Source organism: Rhinopithecus bieti, unplaced genomic scaffold (assembly GCF_001698545.2).
Source record: "Rhinopithecus bieti isolate Rb0 unplaced genomic scaffold, ASM169854v2 scaffold_29388, whole genome shotgun sequence".
Lineage (NCBI taxonomy): Eukaryota > Metazoa > Chordata > Mammalia > Primates > Cercopithecidae > Rhinopithecus > Rhinopithecus bieti.
This window is the reverse complement of record NW_016813389.1, coordinates 2,520,975-2,543,074: the sequence shown is the minus strand read 5'-3', so window position 1 is coordinate 2,543,074 and position 22,100 is coordinate 2,520,975. Positions and strand designations below refer to the sequence as shown.

The following is a 22,100-nucleotide window of genomic DNA, read 5'->3' as shown; positions in this document are numbered from 1 at the left end:
TTCCAGGACCTCTCAGCAGGTCTGCGGGGTCTCCCAGGGCAGGAAACAGGAACCCCCCAGGCCCACACTCTTCTCTTCCCTTCCCAGGCTGGCTGCCAGGGGCCCTCACCCGCAGGGACGTTGAGCCCTTCCTTCTGCCAGGTGATGGTTGGCCGGGGGATGCCTGAGGCCTCGCAGGGCAGCAGCACCTCCTCCTCTGCCACTGCCTGAACCACGCTGGGCAGCGGCTTCACCACCGGGGAGGCTACAAAGGACAGGGGTGCAGAGGGCCCTGAGAATGTCCACAGCTCCTCCAACCTGGGGGCCTCAGAGCATCAGAGAGAGAGGCCTCTAAGGAAGACAGGGGTTCTAGAAACATCGGCCACAGCAACAAAGACACCATGGCTGATTCTTTTCCTCCCAAAGAATCCCATGAGAGACATGTCTGGGCCTCTGAGACCTCACCTCCATCCTGAGCCCCACCTGCCTCTGGCTCTCCACCTGCTCCCCTGGCCCTAGGAACTCTGGGGTCTGGACCATAGACTCTTACCTTGCACGGTGAGGAAGACGTGCTTGTGGGCGACGCCGGCAGAGTTGCGGGCTGAGCAGGTGTAGCGGCCCGCATGGATGGGGAGGGCCTGCCCGATCTCCAGGGCGCCTGCGGGTCGGAATCAGGGTGAGGGAGTCAGGACAGAGGTCCCCAGGGATGGAGGTGGCAGGGCTCCTACACAATCCCATTCTGTCTCTGGTCACTCAACCTGCCTCCTTTGCCCATTTAAAAACAGTCTTGGGGATGTGACTACACGGGAAACTGGTGTCTAGGTTTGCCTCTGTTCCCTGCTCAAAGCAGAGACACGGGTGAGTTCCTTCCACTCTCTGGACCTCAGTTTCCCCGTGTGCACAATGAATAATCAGACAAGATGGTCTCTAGACCCTTTTGGCTGTGAAGTTCCAGGATCTGCCACTCCCCTGCCTGTAATCCCCTGCTCACAATTCCATACCCTGCTATCCTCACCTTGCTCTGCTAAAAACTCACCTCCTCTAGGAAGCCTCCCAGGATTACTGCCTCCTCTCCTCCCTTTATCCTCCCAACCTTAGCCTTGGTTACTCAGTGAACACCATTTTAACCTTCCCAGACCGCAGGCTGCACCTGGGCAGCCAAGTGACGAGGGTTGTAAATTGTGCTCCGTGAAACCCTGGGGGCCTGCTGGGTGGGGGAAGGGAGCAAGGCCCACAGCACTCTGGCCCACCCGCAGCCTGCCCCAGCCCCAGCTGGAACCAGAACTGTGGTTTGTTTTACGTGTTGAACTTTGTTGTTACCACTTATACTTATTGGAAAGAAGTTTTTGTTTTGTATTTTGTTTTGAGACAGGGTCTCACTCTGTTGCCCAGGCTGCAGTACACTGGTGCAATCATAGCTCACTGCATCCTTGAACTCCTACGCTCAAGCAATCCTCCTACCTCAGCCTCCCAAGCAGCTAGGACCACAGGCACGCACCACCACACCCGGCTAATTTTTTAAAATGTGTTTGTAGAGATGGGGTCTTGCTGTGTTGCCCAGGCTGGTCTCAAACTCCTGGCTACAAACAGTCCTCCTGCCTCAGCCTCCCAAAGTGCTGGAATTACAGGCGCGAGTCCCTGTGCCCGGCCTGGAAGGAAGTTCTATTGCTTCAGAAGAGTTTGAAAATCACAGGTCTGGCCAGTGGTTCCTAGACTTTAGGATTTCGCTAACCAACTAACAAATAAATTTGGAGACTCTCCATAAAGCTTCCAACATTTGGCCGGGCGCGGTGGCTCAAGCCTGTAATCCCAGCACTTTGGGAGGCCGAGACGGGCAGATCACGAGGTCAGGAGATCGAGACCATCCTGGCGAACACGGTGAAACCCCGTCTCTACTAAAAAGAAAATACAAAAAAATAATAATAATAATAATTAGCTGGGCGAGGTGGCGGGCGCCTGTAGTCCCAGCTACTCGGGAGGTTGAGGCAGGAGAACGGCGTGAACCCGGGAGCGGAGCTTGCAGTGAACTGAGAACAGGCCACTGCACTCCAGCCTGGGAGACAGAGCGAGACTCCGTCTCAAAAAAAAAAAAAAAAATACAAAAAACTAGCCAGGTGAGGTGGCAGGCGTCTGTAGTCCCAGCTACTCGGGAGGTTGAGGCAGGAGAACGGCGTGAACCCAGGAGCGGAGCTTGCAGTGAACTGAGATCCGGCCACTGCACTCCAGCCTGGGCGACAGAGCGAGACTCCGTCTCAAAAAAAAAAAAAAAAAAAAAACTTCCAACGTTTTATTTTGACAAGCAAAGACATTTAAAAAATCACCATGTCAGGCCAGGCGCAGTGGCTCACGCCTGTAATCCCAGCACTTTGGGAGGCCAATGCACGCAGAACACGAGGTCAGGAGATCGAGACCATCCTGGCTAACATGGTGAAACCCCATCTCTACTAAAAATATAAAAAATTAGCCGGGTGTGGTGGCGGGCACCTGTAGTCCAAGCTACTCGTGAGGCTGAGGCAGGAGAATGGTGTGAATCCGGGAGGCAGAGCTTGCAGTGAGCCGAGATCACGCCACTGCACTCCAGCCTGGGCAACAGAGCAAGACTCCATCTCAAAAAAAAAAAAAAAAATCATCATGTTAGGCCAGGCATGGTGGCTCACACCTGTAATTCCAGCACTTTGGGAGGCTGAGAAGGGCAGATCACCTGAGGTCAGGAGTTCAAGACCAGCCTGGCCAACATAGTGAAACCCCATCTCTGCAAAATACAAAATCAGCCAGGCATGATGGCAGGTTCCTGTAATCTCAGCTACCTGGGGAGCTGAGCCAGGAGAATCCCTTGAACCTGGGAGGTGGAGGCAGCAGTGAGCGGAGANGAAATCCCATCTTCCTAACCTCCTCTTTGAATTCCTACTGAAAAGAACCTAAGTAGGCCGGGCGTGGTGGCTCACCGCCTATAATCCCAGCACTTTGGAAGGCCGAGGCGGGTGGATCACGAGGTCAGGAGATCGAGACCATCCTGGCTAACATGGTGAAACCCCATCTCTGCTAAAAATACAAAAAGTTAGCTGGGCGTGGTGGCGGCGCCTGTAGTCCCAGCTACTCAGGAGGCTGAGGCAGGAGAATGGCATGAACCCAGGAGGTGGAGCTTGCAGTGAGCGGAGATAGCGCCATTGCACTCCAGACTGGGAGACAGAGCAAGACTCCATCTTAAAAAAAATCACCAAAGGCCGGGCGCGGTGGCTCAAGCCTGTAATCCCAGCACTTTGGGAGGCTGAGAAGGGCAGATCACCTGAGGTCAGGAGTTCAAGACCAGCCTGGCCAACATAGTGAAACCCCATCTCTGCAAAATACAAAATCAGCCAGGCATGATGGCAGGTTCCTGTAATCTCAGCTACCTGGGGAGCTGAGCCAGGAGAATCCCTTGAACCTGGGAGGTGGAGGCAGCAGTGAGCGGAGATAGCGCCATTGCACTCCAGACTGGGAGACAGAGCAAGACTCCATCTTAAAAAAAATCACCAAAGGCCGGGCGCGGTGGCTCAAGCCTGTAATCCCAGCACTTTGGGAGGCCGAGACGGGCGGATCACGAGGTCAGGAGTTTGAGACCATCCTGGCTAACACGGTGAAACCCCGTCTCTACTGAAAATACAAAAGCTAGCTGGGCGAGGTGGCGGGCGCCTGTAGTCTCAGCTACTCAGGAGGCTGAGGCAGGAGAATGGCGTAAACCCGGGAGGCGGAGCTTGCAGTGAGCTGAGATCCGGCCACTGCACTCCAGCCCGGGCTACAGAGCAAGACTCCGTCTCAAAAAAAAAAAAAAAAATCACCATGTACTATTATCTTAATATCATCAAGAAAAGGAAGTTTCAACACCAAAAGATAATTTCAGAATAAAGGAGGATCTTTCTGATGGGATTAAACTAGGTTAACAAAAACTCCCAGGGAGCTGTTATTTTTCTTTTTCTTTTTTTTTTCTTTTGAGACGGAGTCTCGCTCTGTCGCCCAGGCTGGAGTGCAGTGGCCTGATCTCAGCTCACTGCAAGCTCCGCCTCCCGGGTTCCCGCCATTCTCCTGCCTCAGCCTCCCGTGTAGCTGGGACTACAGGCGCCCGCCACCGCGCCTGGCTAATTTTTTTTATATTTTTAGTAGAGACGGGGTTTCACCGTGTTAGCCAGGATGGTCTCGATCTCCTGACCTCGTGACCCGCCCGTCTCGGCCTCCCAAAGTGCTGGGATTACAGGCTTGAGCCACCGTGCCCGGCCCTATTTTTCTTATTTTGCCATGAAATAGCACTTGTATGCCAGAGGGTCTTGGGGAACCACTGATGGGTCTCAACACTACAGAGCATGGAGGAGAATATGGAGCTCAGAGAGGGCGAGAGGGTCCTCCCAGGTCACACAGCCAGGAGAGGCAGAGCCAGGCCAGATTGTTCCATCCTGTTCCACCATGTGACCTTCTTTCACCCCCTCTGCCTGCTCTCCCAGCCTCCCCTCAGCTGCTTCTGTCTGTGGATTACCCTTACTTACCCGATGGTGACACACGATAGCCGCTCCCCCGAGCTCCTAGCTGGGCACCTGCCTTGCTCCAGGACACGGTCGGAGCTGGTACGCCCGTGCTGTGACATGTGAGGACCACGGGTGCCATCATGGTCACGGTGAAGTCTGTCTGGTCATCGGCAATGGTGGGAGGCACTGAAACCCAAGACAAGGCTTGAGGCCCTGCCAGCGTGCATGGGGAAGTCACAGCATGGGGCCGGGGGTAAAGCCAGTACACAAGGTGACGTTAGTGGAAAAGGGCCAAGGAGTGAGGTGGGGCAACAGAGGGAGAAGTCACATTTGTCCACTCAGCAAATCCTTCTGGGCATGGGGCTATAGTTTTTTCTTTAAAAAAAAAAAAAAAAAAAAAAAGTGTGTTTTTTCAGAGATGGGGTCTCAATATGTTGCCCGGGCTGGAATGCCGTGGCTAATCCCAAGTGTGATCCTACTGCTGATCAACCTGTCTTGACCTGCTCTGTTTCCAACCTGGGCAGGTTCACCTTTCCTTAGGCAACCTGGTGGTCCCCCGCTCCCGGGAGGTCACCATATTGATGCTGAACTTAGTGTGAACACCCAATCAGCATAGTGCACTACAGTCCAGGACTCCCTGGGCTCAAGCGATCCTCCCGCCTCAGCCTCCTGAGTAGCTGGGACTATAGGCACGTGCCACTGCACCCAGTGGGATACAGCTTTCTATAGAGACCCTGGCCTAGTAACTTCACAGGGGTTTACTCGTGGGTTTCCCACTTGAACTAGGGGAGGCCAGAGGAGACCTCCAGGGGCAGTGTCATTTAACCTGCAATCTGAAGGGAAAGCAGGTGTTTGCTGAGTAAGGGGAAGAGTGTTCCTGGAAAAGGGAACAGCGTGTACAAAGCCCTTGAGGCAAGGAACAAAAAACTGAGCAGCTCGATTAGACCCTGGAATGAGGCGGGTCTGGCGTGAACTGAATCTGGGGGCTTGGCAGGGCCAGACCACACAGGACATGGTGTGCCCGGCTGAATTCTTGCATTCTGTCCTGAGGGCAGCAGGCAGCTGTGGAGGGAGAGATTTTTTTTTTTTCTGAGACACAGTCTCGCTCTGGAGTTGCCCAGGCTGGAGTACAGTGGCCGGATCTCAGCTCACTGCAAGCTCCGCCTCCTGGGTTTACGCCATTCTTGTTTTTATATACTATAGTATCTAAAAAAAATATACTGAATATTTTTTTTTTTTTTTTTTTTTTGAGAAGAGTCTTGCTCTGTCGCCTGGGCTGGAGTACAGTGGCCGGATTAGCTCACAGCAAGCTCCACCTCCCAGGTTTAACACCATTCACCTGCCTCAGCCTCCCGGTAGCTGGGACAGAAAAGGCAACCCGCCACCTCGCCCAGCTATTTTTTTTTTTTTTTTTTTGTATTTTTTAGTAAGAGACAGGGTTTTCACCGTGTTTAGCCAGGATGGTCTCGAATCTCCTGACTTTCGTGATTCCGTCCCGTCTCAGGCCTCCCAAAGTGCTGGATTGAGCAGGCTTGAGCCACCTGTGCCAGGCCCATTTTTTATATTTTTTAGTAGAGACGGGGTTTTCACCGTGTTAAGCCAGGATGGTCTGGATCTCCTGACCTAGTGTCCACCCCGTCTCGGCCTCCGCAAAAGTTGCTGGGATTACAGGCTTGAGTCACCGCGCCCGGCCGGAGGGAGGGATTTTTAATGGGGGTGATGACAAGGTCAGATTTGAATTTAGAACACTGTAGATTTGGGAGGGGCCTCTCCTGTAAGTTCCTGTGTGCCAGGAATTGTGCTGGAGCTGGGGTTATGTCAGCAGTGACCCAGCAGGATCTGAGAGGCCTTCCTGGAGGAGGTGTCCAGTGCAGTGCAAGAAAAAGCCACACAATTCCCTGCAGGCAGGGAAAGCACCCAAGGGCGGAAAGGCACTGCCCCCACCCCAGGTGTCCCCCTCCACCTCCGCCGACTCACCATGGACGGTCACCTGGTAGAGCCTGCGGGCCTCGCCCACCTCATTGCTCACCACGCACTCAAACTGGGCTGAGTCCTGGGGGCCAGGGGCCGCAAGGAGCAGGGCGTTGGAGGGCAGGAGCCTGGGGCGGACAGACGCATGGCCAAGTGGCTGCTGGGCTGACAGACCAGCCGTGCCTTTCTGGTTGTGGGGGTCTCATGCCCATTTCCTGTACCTGACCTCCAGCCCTGACTCTAGAAACGTCTTCTAGAAGTTTCTACCCCAAAGGTCTAGCTGGCGGATTTGTGAGTGATCTTCATTTTCATCCCTGTTTCTCTGTAACCCTGCCCATTTGTTACAATAACCATCTACGATAACTTCTGTAAGAACCACAACTTTAAAGCAGCTCAGAGTCTTAGTTACTGATTTCATTTTCACTAAGTCTAGGTTTGTTACATTGGTTTTCCAATTTTTAAAAATTGACATTTTTTTTTTTTTTTTTTGAGACAGAGTCTCGTTCTGTTGTCCAGGCTGGAGTGCACTGGCACAATCACAGCTCACTGCAGCCTCAACCTCTCAGGCTCAGGGGATCCTCTCATCTCAGCCTCAGACACCCACCACCATACTCTGCTAATTTTTAAAATTTTTTTGTAGAGATGGGGTCTCACTATGTTGCCCAGTCTGGTCTTGAACTCCTGGCCTCAAGTAATCCTCCCACCTCAGCCTCCCAAAGTGCTGGGATTACAGGTGTGAGCTACCACGCCCAGTTCATGTTTTGCTTTTAGACAAAGAGTGACTCTGGTGGATATAAATAAAGCCCAGATGTCTCTGCTTAGCTGTATGTCCCCAGTGCCCTCACCCCTATCTCAGTGTGAAGACTCTCTGATCCCCAAAGTTGAGACACAAGTTCTGGTCCTGACTCCGGTGAGACCTGAGCACACCCTGCCCCATCCCTGCCCCATGCCCCCGTGAGACAAGAGTGCCTCCCCACCCCGTGCGTCTCAGGAAGTCACCGCAAGGTCCAGCTCGTTACCGGTAGGCGCCCTGTTGCAGGCGGAAGTCCAGCTTCTGTCCGTCCTTCCACCAGACCACCAGGGGCTTAGGGGAGCCGCTGGCCTCGCAGGGCAGCAAGGCTGGGGTGTGGGCGGTCAGGGTCAGGTTGGAGGGGCTGGGGGCGATGGCTGGAGGCTCTGGGGAGAGCGCAGTGGTCAGGAGACAGGTGCAGGGGGCACAGGGGCTGGGGGCTCTCTGAGGCTGTGCCCAGGGGCAAAGCCACTGCCTACTGTCTTCCACCCATCCCTGAGGCAGCACAGAGGGCAGGAGAAAGTCCCGAGACAGCACTTTCAACAGGCTCCCAAAACTGGGTGTTTTGGGCTTTCCACATCCCTGAGCCTGGCACCCCCTTGCTGCCTTTCCTTGACTGAGGCCTCCTGGCCTCCACTCCCTTAACCCCCCACCTGAGGCCAGGGCCCACCAGAGCAGCCTCACACAAGCTGATCCGTTGGAGGGGGAGGAGATTGGGACATCTGAGTCTAGTGATTTTGAATTTTATCCTTTCACATGTTTTACTTTTTTTTTTTTTTTTTTTTTGGTTGACAGAGTCTCACTCTATTGCCCAGGCTGGAGTGCAGTGGCGTGATCATGGCTCACTACAGCCTGAAACTCCTGGGCTCAAGTGATCCTCCCACCTCAGCCTCCCAGGTAGGTGGGACTACAGGCATGTGCCATCATGCTTGGCTAATTTAAACATTTTTTTTTTTTGTAGAGATGGGGTCTCACTATGTTGCCCAGGTTGGTCTCAAACTCCTGGGATCAAGTCATCCTCCTGCCACGGCCTCCCAGACTTGTTTTACCTTTTGTGCATGCTTTCTTCATTGAATCACTGTTCTGTTATGTAATATATGCACTAAAATACATCTGTGTCCTTTGAGTGTGCAATGATCACAACTTTTACTAATGGGCTTCATGGTCATTTGAAGACCATTGGCTCTTGGCTCCTGACAGCTGGGGTGACCCAGAAACTAAGCAGGACTGGACCCCGAAAAGGACTGGACACTGAAGGCCTTCCCCAGGCCACCTACCAAAGACCCGTAGGTCGCGGTCTTGGCGATCGGATCCAGCAGAGTTGGATACCAGGCAGAGGTAGTGGCCGGCGTCCTGGGCAAGGACTGGCTGGATTCTCAGGGAACCCTCAGGCAGAACTTCGAACCTGGAATGGACAGGGGGTTGCCCTGGAGATGGGCAGGCCAGTGGGCCTGGAGCAGAGCTGTCCCTAGCAAGACCCTTCCCTCTGTCCGTCCTTTCCCAGTGAGAGGATGCTGATATGGTTTGACTCTGTGTCCCCACCCAAATCTCATCTTGTAGCTCCCATAATTCCCACGTGCTGTGGGAGGGACCTGGTGGGAGATGATGGAATCAGAGAGGCAGGTCTTTCCCATGCTGTTCTCGTGATAGTAAATCAGTCTCATGAGATCTGATGGTTTTAAAGACATAAGTTTCTCTGCACAAGCTCTCTCTTTGCCTGCAGCCATCCACGTAACATGTGACTTGTTCCTCCTTTCCTTCCACCATGATTGGGAGGCCTCCCCAGCCGTGTGGAACTGTAAGTCCGATAAACCTCTTTCTTTTGTAAATTGCCCAGTTTCAGGTATGTCTTTATCAGCAACGTGAAAATGGACTAATAACAGATGCTAACTTTGGAGGTCAGAGTCTTGCATCTATGAGGCCAAGGTCAGGGGGTCAGAGCCATGAGCAGCTCCCTACAGCCCAAGCCAACATTGGAAAGATGGAGAGAAGGGCTGCTTTGGGCCTCCCCGACACCCTCCTGGGCCTGGCCTCTCCTGAGACGCAGAAGGGGCAGCACCCTGCTCTTCTGGATAGCAGCCCTGAGATCTGAAAAGTGCCCTTCCCGAGGGCCATGTCTGTAACGTGCAATCCCGCCCCTGGCCACAGTTGATTGGATGGGGGATGGACATATCACACAGGCTGGGCCAATGGCATTCTGTGCCCTGGGAATTTAGAGTGGGGATTCACAGACAGCTTGCTAGTGAGCTGAGGAGCTGTAAACCTGGGTGAGGCTGGGGGCTATGGGGTTGTCAGGGCATGTGTTTCTCCCACGTTCACCAAGGAAGAAGGCAAGAGAGAGAAAGATGAAGCCCACACAGAGAGAAGCTGAGAGAAGCTTTAAAACCACCAGATCTCATGAGACCCACTCACGCCCCTCTACCCCGCCCCATCTATCAAGGCTTCTGATCAAGTCAAACAAGCAAGAGACCTTCATGAGTGGTGGGCCTGTCCTTGTGTTCTGAGACACCCCACGTCCTGATGATAAAGTCACTTTTCTGCTCCAATTGCCCAAGTGGGTTTGGTTTGCAATCCACAAAGTGGCACCTGAGAGCCTCCCAGAGGCTCACCCCTTCCCTCTCCCACCTGGGGCTCCTGGGATCCAGGGGGACCCCGTCCTTCCGCCAGCTCACAAGGGGTGTGGGCACACCGTCGGCCTGGCAGGGCAGCAGGGCTGTCTGGTTCACTGAGACGTTCACTGCAGGTGGTCCCGACCGGATGCTGGGCACCGCTGGGGAGGGGCACAGAAGGAGTGGTGCTGGGAGCTGTGGCTCTAAGGGGGTGGGCAGGGTAGGGTGGGGTGGGCCCTACTCACTGTGGATCTCCACGTGGAAGGCCACGCTGGTGCTGCCTGCAGCGTTGCGGGCTATGCAGCTGTAGTCGCCACTGTCAGCCGTGCTCAGGGCCTGCAGCTGGAGGAACCTGCCCCGCTCTGGGAACTGTGTGTGGGCGTCCTCCTGGAGAGCCTCGCCAGGGTGGAGAGACCCTTATCAGTGCCCAACTGCTCCCGGCCAGCCCCCAGCACCAGACGTGGAGGACTGAGGAACTGGTAAAGCTGGACAGTGGTTCTGTCCTTCCAGCCTGACCACAGGCCCTGACTGTGACCCGCTGAGGACCCTCTAAGGAAATGCATTCCTCTGGGAGGAAATGCATCCCCTGTCCCTGGAATTCCTGTCAGAACACCCACAACCCTGAATCCACAGCTGCAAACTGACCCCATTTGAGGGGTGGGCACAGAGAACCTTGGTCACCAGCCCAGGCCACACAGCCACTAAGCATAGCTTCAAGGAACCAGGGGGAGGACACTGGGTGGGCCTCGGAAGCCCTGAGTGACCTGAAGCTTGCCTCAGTGTCCCCATCCATAAAATGGGAGTGACAATGACAATGGGGGTACGACACCGGGGGAACAGGGTGCAAAGTGCAGCTCAGAGCAGGCCCTTGGCACCCGCTCTGGATCTTGGATCCGGTCAGGTCAGGTCTGGGGCCTGAGAGGGACAGAAGGTAGCACCCTGGGACCCCGCCTGGTGCCCACCTGCAGCACGATGCCATCTCGGTGCCATGTGATCTCGGGTGCTGGCTCTGCTTCCACCGAACACTCCAGGACCAGCTGCCCCGGGGCCAGGCCGACCACAAAGCGGGGGCCTCGGGGCCCAACAATGTTTGGAGGGGCTGGGAAGCAGGTGGCACAAGAGGACGTGAGAGGTGGACTCACCCCTGCCACGAGCCCATCCTGCCTCCCGGCCCTGCCCCCACCCCACCCCCACCACGTACCTCGAACCCTGACCCGGAAGCTCTTCTCGACTGCACCTGCAGGGCTTTCAGCCAGGCAAGTATACAGCCCGGCATCCCCAACCTGGGGATGGAGCGGGTTGAGCAGCTGCCCCTGGCCCCTGTCTGCCTGCCTCCCAATCTGGTTTCTTTCTTATGCCACAAGGGACCCAGAATTCAAACTCAGCCCTGCGAGGTCTGCCATCCACCTTCCCAGCCAACCCATGCCCTTTCCCTCCATCTCACTGTTGCTTTAGGGCTGGTACGATGCCTGCCTCTTCCCAGAAGTCCCCCTTAACTGCACCAGCCCTCCTCTGGCCTAGATGGGGTCACCTGGTTTTGGCATCAGCCTGGGCCCTGACCCTGCTGGGAGCTCCCAAGGGCACGGCTCAGGTGGGTCACCTCCACACCCTCGTACCCCACACAGAGGAGGAGCTTCAGCCAAACCTTGTCAACTGCCCACTGGGTCTGGGGAACCTGCAGTCCCTCCCCTCTCCCCCAACCCCCAGCCTCACCCCACGGTGGCAGCACCGGTACCTGCACACTCTCCACCCGGAGCACCCCTGTGGCTCTGCTGCTGTTCTCCAGCCTGGTCAGGGCCTGCCCGTCCTTATGCCAGGTGATGTTGGGCTGGGGGGTGCCCTGGGCCTCACAGAGGAGCTCCATGGGGGCACCGGGGGTCAGCGACAGCTCTGTAGGCTGGCCTGAGTCCTCAATGTGAGGGGGCTCTGCAGGCCACCATGGAGGGGAACACACAATTGACACACGTTTCCAGGATGGTACCACACTTGAAAACGCGTGCTGAGTCCGGGGGCTCTGCTTCCACATTTTGGTGGCTCTTGTTCTTGCATCTGCCACCAAGGTTTGGTGGGAAGAACCCAGGAGCACAGCCGTGGGAGAATGAAAGCCCGGCCACTCACTCCCCGCAGGCAGGGAAGGCGAGAGGCATCCCAGCCGGAACCAAGTTCCCCGAGTTCTGCTCCCAGGTGGCAGTCCCAGGCCTCCAGGGGACTCACCTCCCTCACTGCCCTTCCCATTGCCCCCAGAGTCCTACCCTCTCCCCTGAGCCCAGAGAAGCTGGCCAGAGGCCAGAGGACCCACCCAAGACGGTCAGCTGGAAATGCCTCCTGGCTTCCCCGGCCTCGCTCACGGCCACACAGGAGTAGGTTCCCGAGTCACCAGCTCCCACTGTCTCCAGCTGCAAGCTGGGCCCCTGCTCAAGGCTCTGGGACAACAAGGGCTCCCCGTCCTTCATCCATGACACGAGAGGCAGGGGAACGCCCCGGGCCTCGCACGGGAGTTCCACTGGGGAGCCACGAACCACCACCACCTCATTCTGGAACTCCACCGGCTCCAGGACAGGGGGCACTGTGGAGGGCAGAAAGGTGGGCAGGAGCCATTTTATTCCAGGACTCTTATCTCCAGTACTCAACTTAGATATCACCTCCTCCAGGAAGCCGCCCTAGTCCCCCAAGGCCAGGTGAGGTGCCCTCCTCTGTGCTCCCACAGCATCCTCTCCATCTCCCAGTGTCACTAGTTCCCTGGAATTGTCATTGTCTATTTACTGAGCTGCTTCCTGCACTGGCCTCTCTGCCCCCGCCTATCCTGGGCATATCAGAGTGCCCATGGCTACTTGTGAGGTGCGAACGGGCAATCTAGTGCGTCAGAGACTGAGCCGCAGGGTCCACTCTCCTTGATGCCCCCAGGGCCCATCCTTGGTTCCACCCAGATGGGCAGGGGGGCCAAGGGCCTTGCTTCTCACCCACCAAGGCCAGAGACCCCCTTGCCCCACCCCCTGCTCCATACCCTGCACCTGCAAGGTGAAGTTCCTGTCCGCCACGCCAGCTGGGCTTGCAGCCATGCAGGTGAAGATGCCGGCATCTGCCAATTGCACCTGGGAAATCCTGACTCTCCCGAGAGGAGAGGGAGAAGGAGAGAAGAGAAAGGGAGAGAGAAAGAGATAGGAAGAGAGAGGGAGAGAGACAGGAGAGGCTGGCTGTGTGGAAAGACTTCCTGCCTTTTCCATCCTTTGTCTCCCAAGAACTTGCTGGCTAGAGGGGGCAGAGTGACCGAGCCCAGCCTTTGCTTAAACTCTTTTTTTTTTTGAGATGGTGTCTCGCTATGTCGCCCAGGCTGGACTGCAGTGGCATGATCTTGGCTCACTGCAAGCTCCGCCTCCTGGGTTCACGCCATTCTCCTGCCTCAGCCTCCCAAGTAGCTGGGATTCCTAGGTGCCCGCTACCACGCCCGGCTAATTTTTTGTATTTTTAGTAGAGACGGGGTTTCACCGTGTTAGCCAGGATGGTCTTGATCTCCTGACCTCGTGATCTGCCCGCCTTAGCCTCCCAAAGTTCTGGGATTACAGGCGTGAGCCACCACACCTGGCCTGCTTACATTCTTTACCTGGGTTCCTGGTGCCCCCAGGATAAAGCCTCCAGCTGCCTCCACCCCTGCTGCCTGCTGCAACCCATCTCATTCTGAAGCCAGACCTCCTGGCTCCCAAATTCGGGGAGCTCCGCGTCCCACATGGACAGCTTGGCTCCTCTTCCTCTACGCAGCCCTCTTTGCCCCCAGAGTTCACTGGAATCATCTCAGCTCACTGGCTTCACTGTCTGTCCTCCCACTTTCTCTCAACCCCTTTCACCTCAACCACCTCTCCGGAGCTGCTCTTGCCCAGTCCCCACTGACAGCCACAGCACCAAAGCCAACAGCCCGTCCTCAGGCCTCGTCTCCGGTGACCCGGTTGGTCTGTCCTTCCCTGAAACCTGACTTCTCCTGCATCTCCTCCTATCCTGACCACCTCCCCTTCCCTGGGTCCCTGAGACCCATCCTAACATTAGCAGCTGGGGCGCAGTCCACACTCGCTCTGGGATGGGGGGTGGGTTTTGCTGCCAGTCGTGGTTTCCAGCACCTCCCATTGGCTGTCAATCCCCACATGTCCACTCTGAGTGGAACAGCCAACGCCTGTGTGCCATCTCCCCTACCTGAGGGTGCGGCCAGAGCCGTGGAGGAGGGTGCGCTGGGAGAGCGGGAGGGGCAGGCCGTCCTTGAGCCAGCTCACATGGATGGGCGGGGAGCCCCGTACGGGGCATGCCATGGTCACCAGCTCCCCAGGCCTGCTCACCAGGGCCCCTGAGCCGTCTGCTCCCTGCTCAATGGTGGGAGGAACTGGGGGTGGGTAGAAAAAAGAGGGGTAGTGAGGAGGTCTTGGGAGGAAAGTGGGCTCCTCCCAGGGAAATCCCAGAAGTGGAGACCTGGACTTCTTCCTCCAGCAACCACAGTGGTCTCCGCCCCTCGTGAGGGATGAGGCCCACTGCATGGGGGGCACAGCCACTCCCTGACTCTCTTCTCACCTCCCGAATCTCCACTGTACCCTGGGCTGGCATTATTGTCCTCTAGTTTGAGGATGGGGCATGGAAGCCCAGAGAAGTGAGACCCATGGCCCAGGTCACAGTGTGGGCTTTGCTCACATGTCACCTTATCTCCCGCGCCCAGGCCCACGCATCACCCTCCAGATGCCCCTGGGCTCCTCACCTAGCACGTTCACCGTGTGCAGCCTGGCGTCCTCCCCGGCTGGGTTGTGGGCCACGCAGGTGTAGGCACCCGCGTCCGAGGCCCTCAGGCCTTTTAGCACCAGGGAGCCGCCATCCAGGTAGAACCTGCCACAGGGAGGGAGGGCCGACAGCAGGGGCATAAGGTGAAGTGGGCTCTGCCGCCTCTGGGGAGGGCATGGGCCAAGTCTTACCGGAGGTGGGGGCCCATGTCCTGGCCCAGCGGGCTGCCATCCTTCAGCCAGGCCACGTCTGGCAGTGGCTGCCCATCGGCCTCACAGTCCAGCCGCACCTCCTGCCCTTCCAAGATGTGGTGCTCCTGCGCGGTGCCCGAGCTCCGGATCCGGGGAGCCACTGAGGTAGGGGGGCAGTGAGGCCCTGGGTGACGGCAGGGGCTGCCATGGGAGTGGGACAGGAGGGTACAGGGCGTAGACCTACCCAGCACTGCTACCACAAAGTCCTTGCGGGCCTCGGCCTGGGTGTTCTCAGCCACGCATGTGTAGGTGCCTGCCTGGGTCGGTTGCAGGCGGCTCAGTTGGAGGCGTCCCCCCCGGGAGACCACACCATGCACCACGCTGCTCTCTGTGGGACAGAGGGGGACCCCTGAATCCCCCAGCCCCTTCTTGTGCTCCTAGGAAACTGAACCCCACAGAGGCAGAGGCTCCTTCTTATATGTCCCCACCTTCCCCAGCCCAGTCTCTGTTCCTTAGAATCCTCCCTCATTTCCTTCCACTTGAGACAGCTCTTCCCAAGGGACCCTCTCCCTTCAGCATCCAGGATTTGCTCTCGGGCCCAGCTCTCACCTCCCATCCTCTCCCTCTCCGCCCTGACCCTCTACCCCATCTATCAAGGTTTCTGCTCAAGTCAAACCAGCCCCTCACTGACCCCACACAGGTCACCCTGGGGCCTCCCCCTGGGCCTCTGCTTGGGCTCCTCCCACTCCCAGCCTTCAGGCCTCCCCTTTCTTTTTTTTTTTTTTTTTTTTTTTTTTTGAGACGGAGTCTCGCTCTGTCACCCAGGCTGGAGCGCAGTGGCCAGATCTCAGCTCACTGCAAGCTCCGCCTCCCGGGTTCACGCCATTCTCCTGCCTCAGCCTCCCGAGTAGCTGGGACTATAGGGCGCCCGCCACCTCGCCCGGCTAGTTTTTTTTGTATTTTTTTTTAGTAGAGACGGGGTTTCACCGTGTTAGCCAGGATGGTGTCGATCTCCTGACCTCGTGATCCGCCAGTCTCGGCCTCCCAAAGTGCTGGGATTACAGGCTTGAGCCACCGCGCCGGCCCAGGCCTCCCCTTTCATTCTCTCCAGCCACACCCCTGCCCAAAGCCATCCCTAACTGCCCCAGCCCAGGCCGATCTCCCCGCCCAAATACTCATGGGTCCAGCCAGCCTCTCAACACAAAAACACGAGCAACTGCCCTGTGTCTAGCATGGAGCTTGGGAATCAAAGATGAGGGTAGCTCAGTCCCTGTCTTCAAGGAGTTCACAATGTATCAGGGGCGGGGGCCACAAAACAAGGGGACCCAGTGCGGACAAGCCCTGTGAGCCCCTGATGGAGCCAGGGAACCTGCGGCACAGGAAGTGTCGGGGAGGGCTCCCGGAGGTGGTGAGTCTCCGCTGAGACGTGAATGTTGAGCAGGAATCAGCCAGTGGGGAGCGGAGGTGACCACGGGAGCCTGGGTGGGTACTCCAGGCAGGGAACCCATGTGCCAAGAGCTGGACACGAGAGGGGGCGGGGCCTGCAGCCACCTGACCCAAGAGAGGCGACAACACAGGTCCACGCAGAAACACGAACACGGAGGTTCACAGCAGCACTGAGCATCTCAGCCAAAAGATGCAGACACCCCAAATGCCCATCAACTGACCAGTGGATGCACAAAACGTGACACAGCCACACGATGGAATATTCAGCCATAGAAGGGAATGAAGAGAAAAATTTAATTTTTAAAAAGAGTGACGCACTGGCCAGGCATGGTGGCTCACGCCTATAATCCCAGCACTGTGGGAGGCCAAGGCAGGTGGATCACCTGAGGTCAGGAGTTCGAGACCAGCCTGGCCAACCCGGTGAAACCCCGTCTCTACTAAAAAATACAAAAAACTAGCCGGGTGAGGTGGCGGGCGCCTGTAGTCCCAGCTACTCGGGAGGCTGAGGCAGGAGAATGGCATGAACCCAGGAGGCGGAGTTTGCAGTAAGCTGAGATCCAGCCACTGCACTCCAGCCTGGGCGACAGGAGACTCCGGCTCTCCAAAAAAAAAAAAAAAAAAAAAAAATTACAAACATTAGCTGGCTGTGGTGGTGCGCGACCTGTAATTCCAGCTACTCGGGAGCTGAGGCCAGGAGAAATCGCTCTGAATCCGGGAGGCGAAGGTCTTGCAGTGAGCCAAGATTATTGTGGCACTGCACTCCAGCCTGGGTAACAGAGAGAGACTCCGTCTCAAAAAAAAAAAAAAAAAGAATGAAGTACTAATCCATGCTACAACATGGATGAAACTTGAAAACATGCTAAGTGAAAGGAGCCAGACACAAAAGGCCACACACTCTATGATGCCATTGATGTGAAATGCCCATAACAGGCCAATCCACAGAGACAGAAAGCAGATTTGTGGTTTCCTGGCTCTGGGGAAAGAAGAAATTGGGGGAAAATAGGGATTGATGGCTAATGGGTATGGGGTGTCCTTTTGGTGATAAAAATGTTCTAAATTTGATTGTGGTGATGGTCACACAACTCTGACTGTACTACAAATCACTGAATCGGATGTTTTCAGTGGGTGAATTATATAGTGTGTGAATTATATCCCAATAAAGCTGTTACTGAGAGAGAGGGGCAGGTTGGAGGAGCCAGCACAGCCACATTTATTGCATGGAGGGGCAGGGAGAGGTGGCTGGCAGCGCCAGCCCCCGCTGTGGACGGATTTCCACCAGACAAGGGACCAGCTCCGAGCTGCCCCTTCAGACCTTTCTGCCCCACGTGGAGCCTGCACAGGAGGCACAGTGGGCCCAGGAGACCATGTGGGGCTTCTGCCCTCATGTGGAAGAACAGTGGGCACAGCAGTGGCCAGAATGGGGAGGTCTGCATGGGGGATGGGGGTGACCAACGGCCCAGCTAGGACAGAGTTTGAGTCACCACCAAGGAGCAGCTCTGGGGGCCAATGTTGAGCCCAGTGTCAGCCAGTGGGCTTTCCACAGCCCTCAGTGCCCACCCTGCACAATGGAGAGCCCACGTCTGCTGTCTCGTGGGGGCTGATTGAGGGCGTGGATGCAAAGGAGCTTTCAAACTCCCACAGGAGACGCTCCTTGTGTTTGGATTCCAAGGACCAATAAATAATGCTTCGCTCAAACACAAATAGGGCGGGGCCAACACGGCACCACCAGTCTCTGGTTTTGCCAAGATCAACAACAACCAATAACTCCCTTCCTCCACCTCCGCTGTCATCTTATTACAAAAAGGAATGCTTTCCGTGAAACAGACAAGGACAGATGTGCTTACCCACAGGCATCCTGTCCTTCAGCCAAGTGACCGTGGGTGCAGGGATCCCGGACACATCACAGGTCAGGACCAGGGGGCTCCCAGCCACCTGACTCACTGTCTCTGTCTTGGGGTTCTCAAAGGTTGGGGGCACTGCAGAAAAAAACCAGACTGTCAGAATTCTGAGACTCTTCCCCAACTTCCTTCCCCTCAGGCAGATCAGGGAGGCCTAAAAAGCCCTTCCCGGTAGTTAGGAGTTCCCATTTTATGTTTCATTCACAAATGTAAATAGAACCAGGGCCTGGCTATTTTAAAGCATACAAAGCAAAGCTCCAGCAGGGTCTACTTAGCCCAAGGATGGTAAATGGGAGGCTCACTCACCCTTAAGGCTCACAGTCCTTAACCTGTGCCAGGGCAGACATCACTAATCGATTCCAGCACTCTCTCCTGATCTGCCAGGATGAAGTCACACACCCCAGGCAGCCACCACCAGTGGAACAGAGTCAACCAGGCTCAAGATGAAATGCCTTTGCCCTCAGGGACCAGATATTCCCCCACTTTCCACTGTTCATCAGTGTAGCCGTCAGAATGGGCTGGGAGCTTTGAGCAGCGAGCCTGGTGTCAGTCCTTTTCTTGTTACTTTATTTTTTATTTTTTGTAGGTACAGGGTCTCGCTATGTTGCCCAGTCTGATCTCAAACTCCTGAGCTCAAGTGATGCCTCTGCCTCAGTTTTTCAAAGTGCTGGGATTACAGGCATGAGCCCCTGCATTCCGTCTTGTCAGTCCTTTTCAATGATTATGTTGCGTACGTCTCAGTGTCGCATGGGCCCACCGCTCACCTGGTTGGGAGGCTACTGGCTTTGGCATCTGTGGCAGATGGCTGGTGTCCCCCCAGCCCATTCTTCCCACTGTGCACAGCAGAGTTTTAGCTGAGCCCACAATCACTCTAGCAGAAACTACATTTCCCAGTGTCCCCTGCAGTCAGCTGCCTGAGCGCTCATTAATGGAATACACGCAGGAGGGACAGGTGCAACTTCTGCAGGAAATAAATGCTTGCCCACCACTTCTGCTCTTTTCTGCTTCCTGTGGGCCAGGACAGGATGCCGTGTCCCAGTTTCAACCATACGCACAAGAACAACACCCTAAGAAATGGAAGATCAACAGGAGGGAAGGAACCCAGGTCCCTTAACTACCGCATGGAGCTGAGCTACCCACCAACCTAGACACCCACCTCTGGGCTTTTGAATGAGAGTTAAACTCTCTCATTTACTCAACTACATTTTGGGGTCTCTTTGTGGCACGGCTAAGTCTATATTCTAACTAACATGACATCTGAGCCCCAGAAAATCTGGCCAAGTTTCCTGGACAGCATAAATAGGCTCCTCCTTACCCCAGCTGGAGCCACATGCCCAATCAAACAGCATCTGTGCTCTCTCCTTGGGTGGATGGGACAGGCCCCCCCTGGGATCAAGATGCAGGTGACATGGCCTCCTGTGTGTCTGATCTCATAGGGCTCCTTCATCTTAGTGCCCATATGCCAGGCCCTGTGCCCAGCAATTTATAGACACTGTCATTTTGGTGGCTTCCATGCCATCAGCCAGGTTCACTGTGCCTGGCAGGCAGCTACTGCTTTTAGACTCATTCACTGAAGGTAAACCTTAGGCTCTGAGGGACAAAGTCATTCTGCTAAGCTCCATGAAGCAGGTCACTGGCAGAGTTCTATTTGGAGCCTGCTAACCCTAGTCTTTTAAATTCTAGAAATTAGCTGGGCGCAGTGGCTCATGCCTGTAATGTCAGCATTTTGGGAGGCTGAGGCAGGAGGATTGCTTGAGCCCAGGAGTTTGAAACCAGCCTGGGCAACATAATGAGATCCCATCTCTACAAAAGCAAAGAGCTATCTATAGATGTAGATATAGATATAGATATGTACACAAATTCTAGTCATTGTGCCCTCAGCACTTGGCAGCACTGCCTCTATGCAGCTATTGTCTTTGTCCTCCTCAGCAGCCCCAGGTGTTGCTAGGAGATCCATGGTCACGTTGGCCAGGCTGGTCCCCGGCTTACCCTGGACAGTGAGGGTGAAAGTCCGCACAGCCTCCCCAGCCACGTTGCTGACTTTACAGCTGTATAAACCTTTATCCGACACCTGAGAGAGGAAGAGCACACAGTGGCTGTGTGCTGGAGCTGGAAGTGGGGTGCTAGGGCTCCCCAAAAGCATTTAGGCCCCCAAAACTTATAGAGCAGGGGCCTCCCAAATATGCTGGTCCTGACTGGGGAGCCAAAGGGAAACAGGACCCTCTGGCCTTTTCCAAGAGCCTCAAGAAGCAGGAGGGCCCCTCAACAGTGAATACACAGGCTCTGGGGGCCTCCCTCCCTGGGCCAAGCTGGGAGGAAGAGACCCCCCTTGCTGTGGGGATAGAGCCTAACCAGGAATGGATTTCCAGGGGAACAGCAAACATTCATCCAACAAACACCGTGAGCATCTAATCCACACCAAGGAGGGAGGGAAGGAGGGCAGGGCAGACTCCCAGGAGTCTCAGACGGTCAGCCAGAGCGGACCAGATAAAAGCATCTAGATGCCGAGGAAACTGAGGCAGGAAAGGCTCATGCCATGACTGCAGGGCTGGGTCTGGAATGTGACTCCAGAGCTCTGAGCTCCACCCACATCTCCCACCCTGGAAGCTGCTAATCAACTTGATTTGGGGTCCCACAGGCCAAGGAGGCAGCAACGCACATTCTGCCCACCTTCCTCCCCACAGCTCGCCAGGGCTGGGAAGCGATTTTCCTGTAGCTGCCCATGGCTGCCCGTGCCCCAAAGGTTGCTCACCTGGGCCTTCTGGATCTCCAGCCTCTGCCCACCCTGCAGAGCCTGCGTCCGCTGTGCCAGGACCAGGGGCTGCCCATCCTTGTACCAGGTCACAGTTGGCTCAGGGAGTGCATCTGTCTCGCAGCTCAGGACAGCTCTGTCCCCGACCCTCACCAGGACCGCCCCATGGGGGCCGCTGGGAGCCTGCCTGAAGGCAGGGGGAACTGGGGGCAGGAGATAGCAGAGTGAGGTGTTGTGGCTGTCCCTGCGCCCTCCCCACTCAGCCACAGGGAAAATGCCAGTGGAGACCCACCAGGGTCACACAGCAGACCCAGCCCCGGGTGCTGGTGCAGACCCAGGGGAGTTGGAGGAAGAGAACCAGCCCAGCACGCCAAGGACCCTCTGAGTGACCAGGGACAGCCACCTGCCTCTCTGAGCCTCAGCCTCCTAGATGGGGAAGATGCTGACGCCTACCCCCACCCAGACTTTTTCCTACAGGGGGCAGGCCCCAGCTGGGTTACAGCCCTCTGTGGGGTCCCCTTCAGCCCCCTGTGGCTCCAGTGAACCAATGTAGAAGTCCCCGTTCCCCATGACTATGAGCCCACAGGGCCTGGCGCAGTGTCTGGCTGGTGCTCGTGCAAGTGAATGAACCAGCCCCAGGGCTAGAAAGAACCTTCCAGAGAGTCCTTGCTCAAGATGCCTTGGACCAGCTTTTCCCCCAGAGGATTCTGAAGACCACGAGCCTTGAAACAGGCTCCACCGTGAAAAAGCCTTCCCAGATCACACAAGGCTTGGGGAGGCCCCTTCCCTAGCCAGGCTCTTGGGGCCCATCCCACTGCTCCCCCTCCTCAGAGCTGACCCGTGCGGGCGTCCCAACCTCCCCCTGTGCCTCCTGGCCCTCTCCTGGCTATGTTCCCTGGGGAGTGTGGGCTGAGGGGTGACTGAAGGAGGGGGACGGTATGAGTCGGGGACAGACATGGACGTACCCAGAACACTGAGCTGCACCAGCTTCTGGTCTCGGCCGGCAGCGTTGAGGGCTTCGCATGTGTATGTCCCAGAGTCCGACAGCTGTGCTCGCCCCAGCTGCAGCGTGTGGGTGCCTGTGGGGGGAGCCAGCCCCTCACACCAGCATTCTAGCCCAGCCCCCAGTCCTAAATCCCTGCCGGACTGACAGCTCTGTCCCAGGTCAGGGGAGCAACTCTCTCCCCATGTAACATTAGAGCTGGGCCGGACACCT

The 22,100-nt window shown here is 56.2% G+C and overlaps 1 protein-coding gene across 1 annotated transcript in view; it reads right to left on the bottom strand.

The window, feature by feature from the left end:
* HMCN2 (hemicentin 2) overlaps nucleotides 1–22,100 on the bottom strand; it is a 182,566-nt gene that overhangs the window by 35,063 nt on the left and 125,403 nt on the right. The window contains 21 exon segments of the mRNA XM_017848185.1: nucleotides 110–244; nucleotides 530–637; nucleotides 4,497–4,661; nucleotides 6,453–6,574; nucleotides 7,466–7,622; nucleotides 8,514–8,641; nucleotides 9,862–10,006; nucleotides 10,091–10,232; nucleotides 10,808–10,944; nucleotides 11,047–11,128; nucleotides 11,581–11,771; nucleotides 12,145–12,411; nucleotides 12,850–12,947; nucleotides 14,028–14,211; nucleotides 14,578–14,702; nucleotides 14,789–14,948; nucleotides 15,033–15,176; nucleotides 18,079–18,210; nucleotides 20,122–20,203; nucleotides 20,885–21,087; nucleotides 21,850–21,963. Of these exon segments, the coding sequence (XP_017703674.1) occupies nucleotides 110–244; nucleotides 530–637; nucleotides 4,497–4,661; nucleotides 6,453–6,574; nucleotides 7,466–7,622; nucleotides 8,514–8,641; nucleotides 9,862–10,006; nucleotides 10,091–10,232; nucleotides 10,808–10,944; nucleotides 11,047–11,128; nucleotides 11,581–11,771; nucleotides 12,145–12,411; nucleotides 12,850–12,947; nucleotides 14,028–14,211; nucleotides 14,578–14,702; nucleotides 14,789–14,948; nucleotides 15,033–15,176; nucleotides 18,079–18,210; nucleotides 20,122–20,203; nucleotides 20,885–21,087; nucleotides 21,850–21,963 (3,021 nt within the window).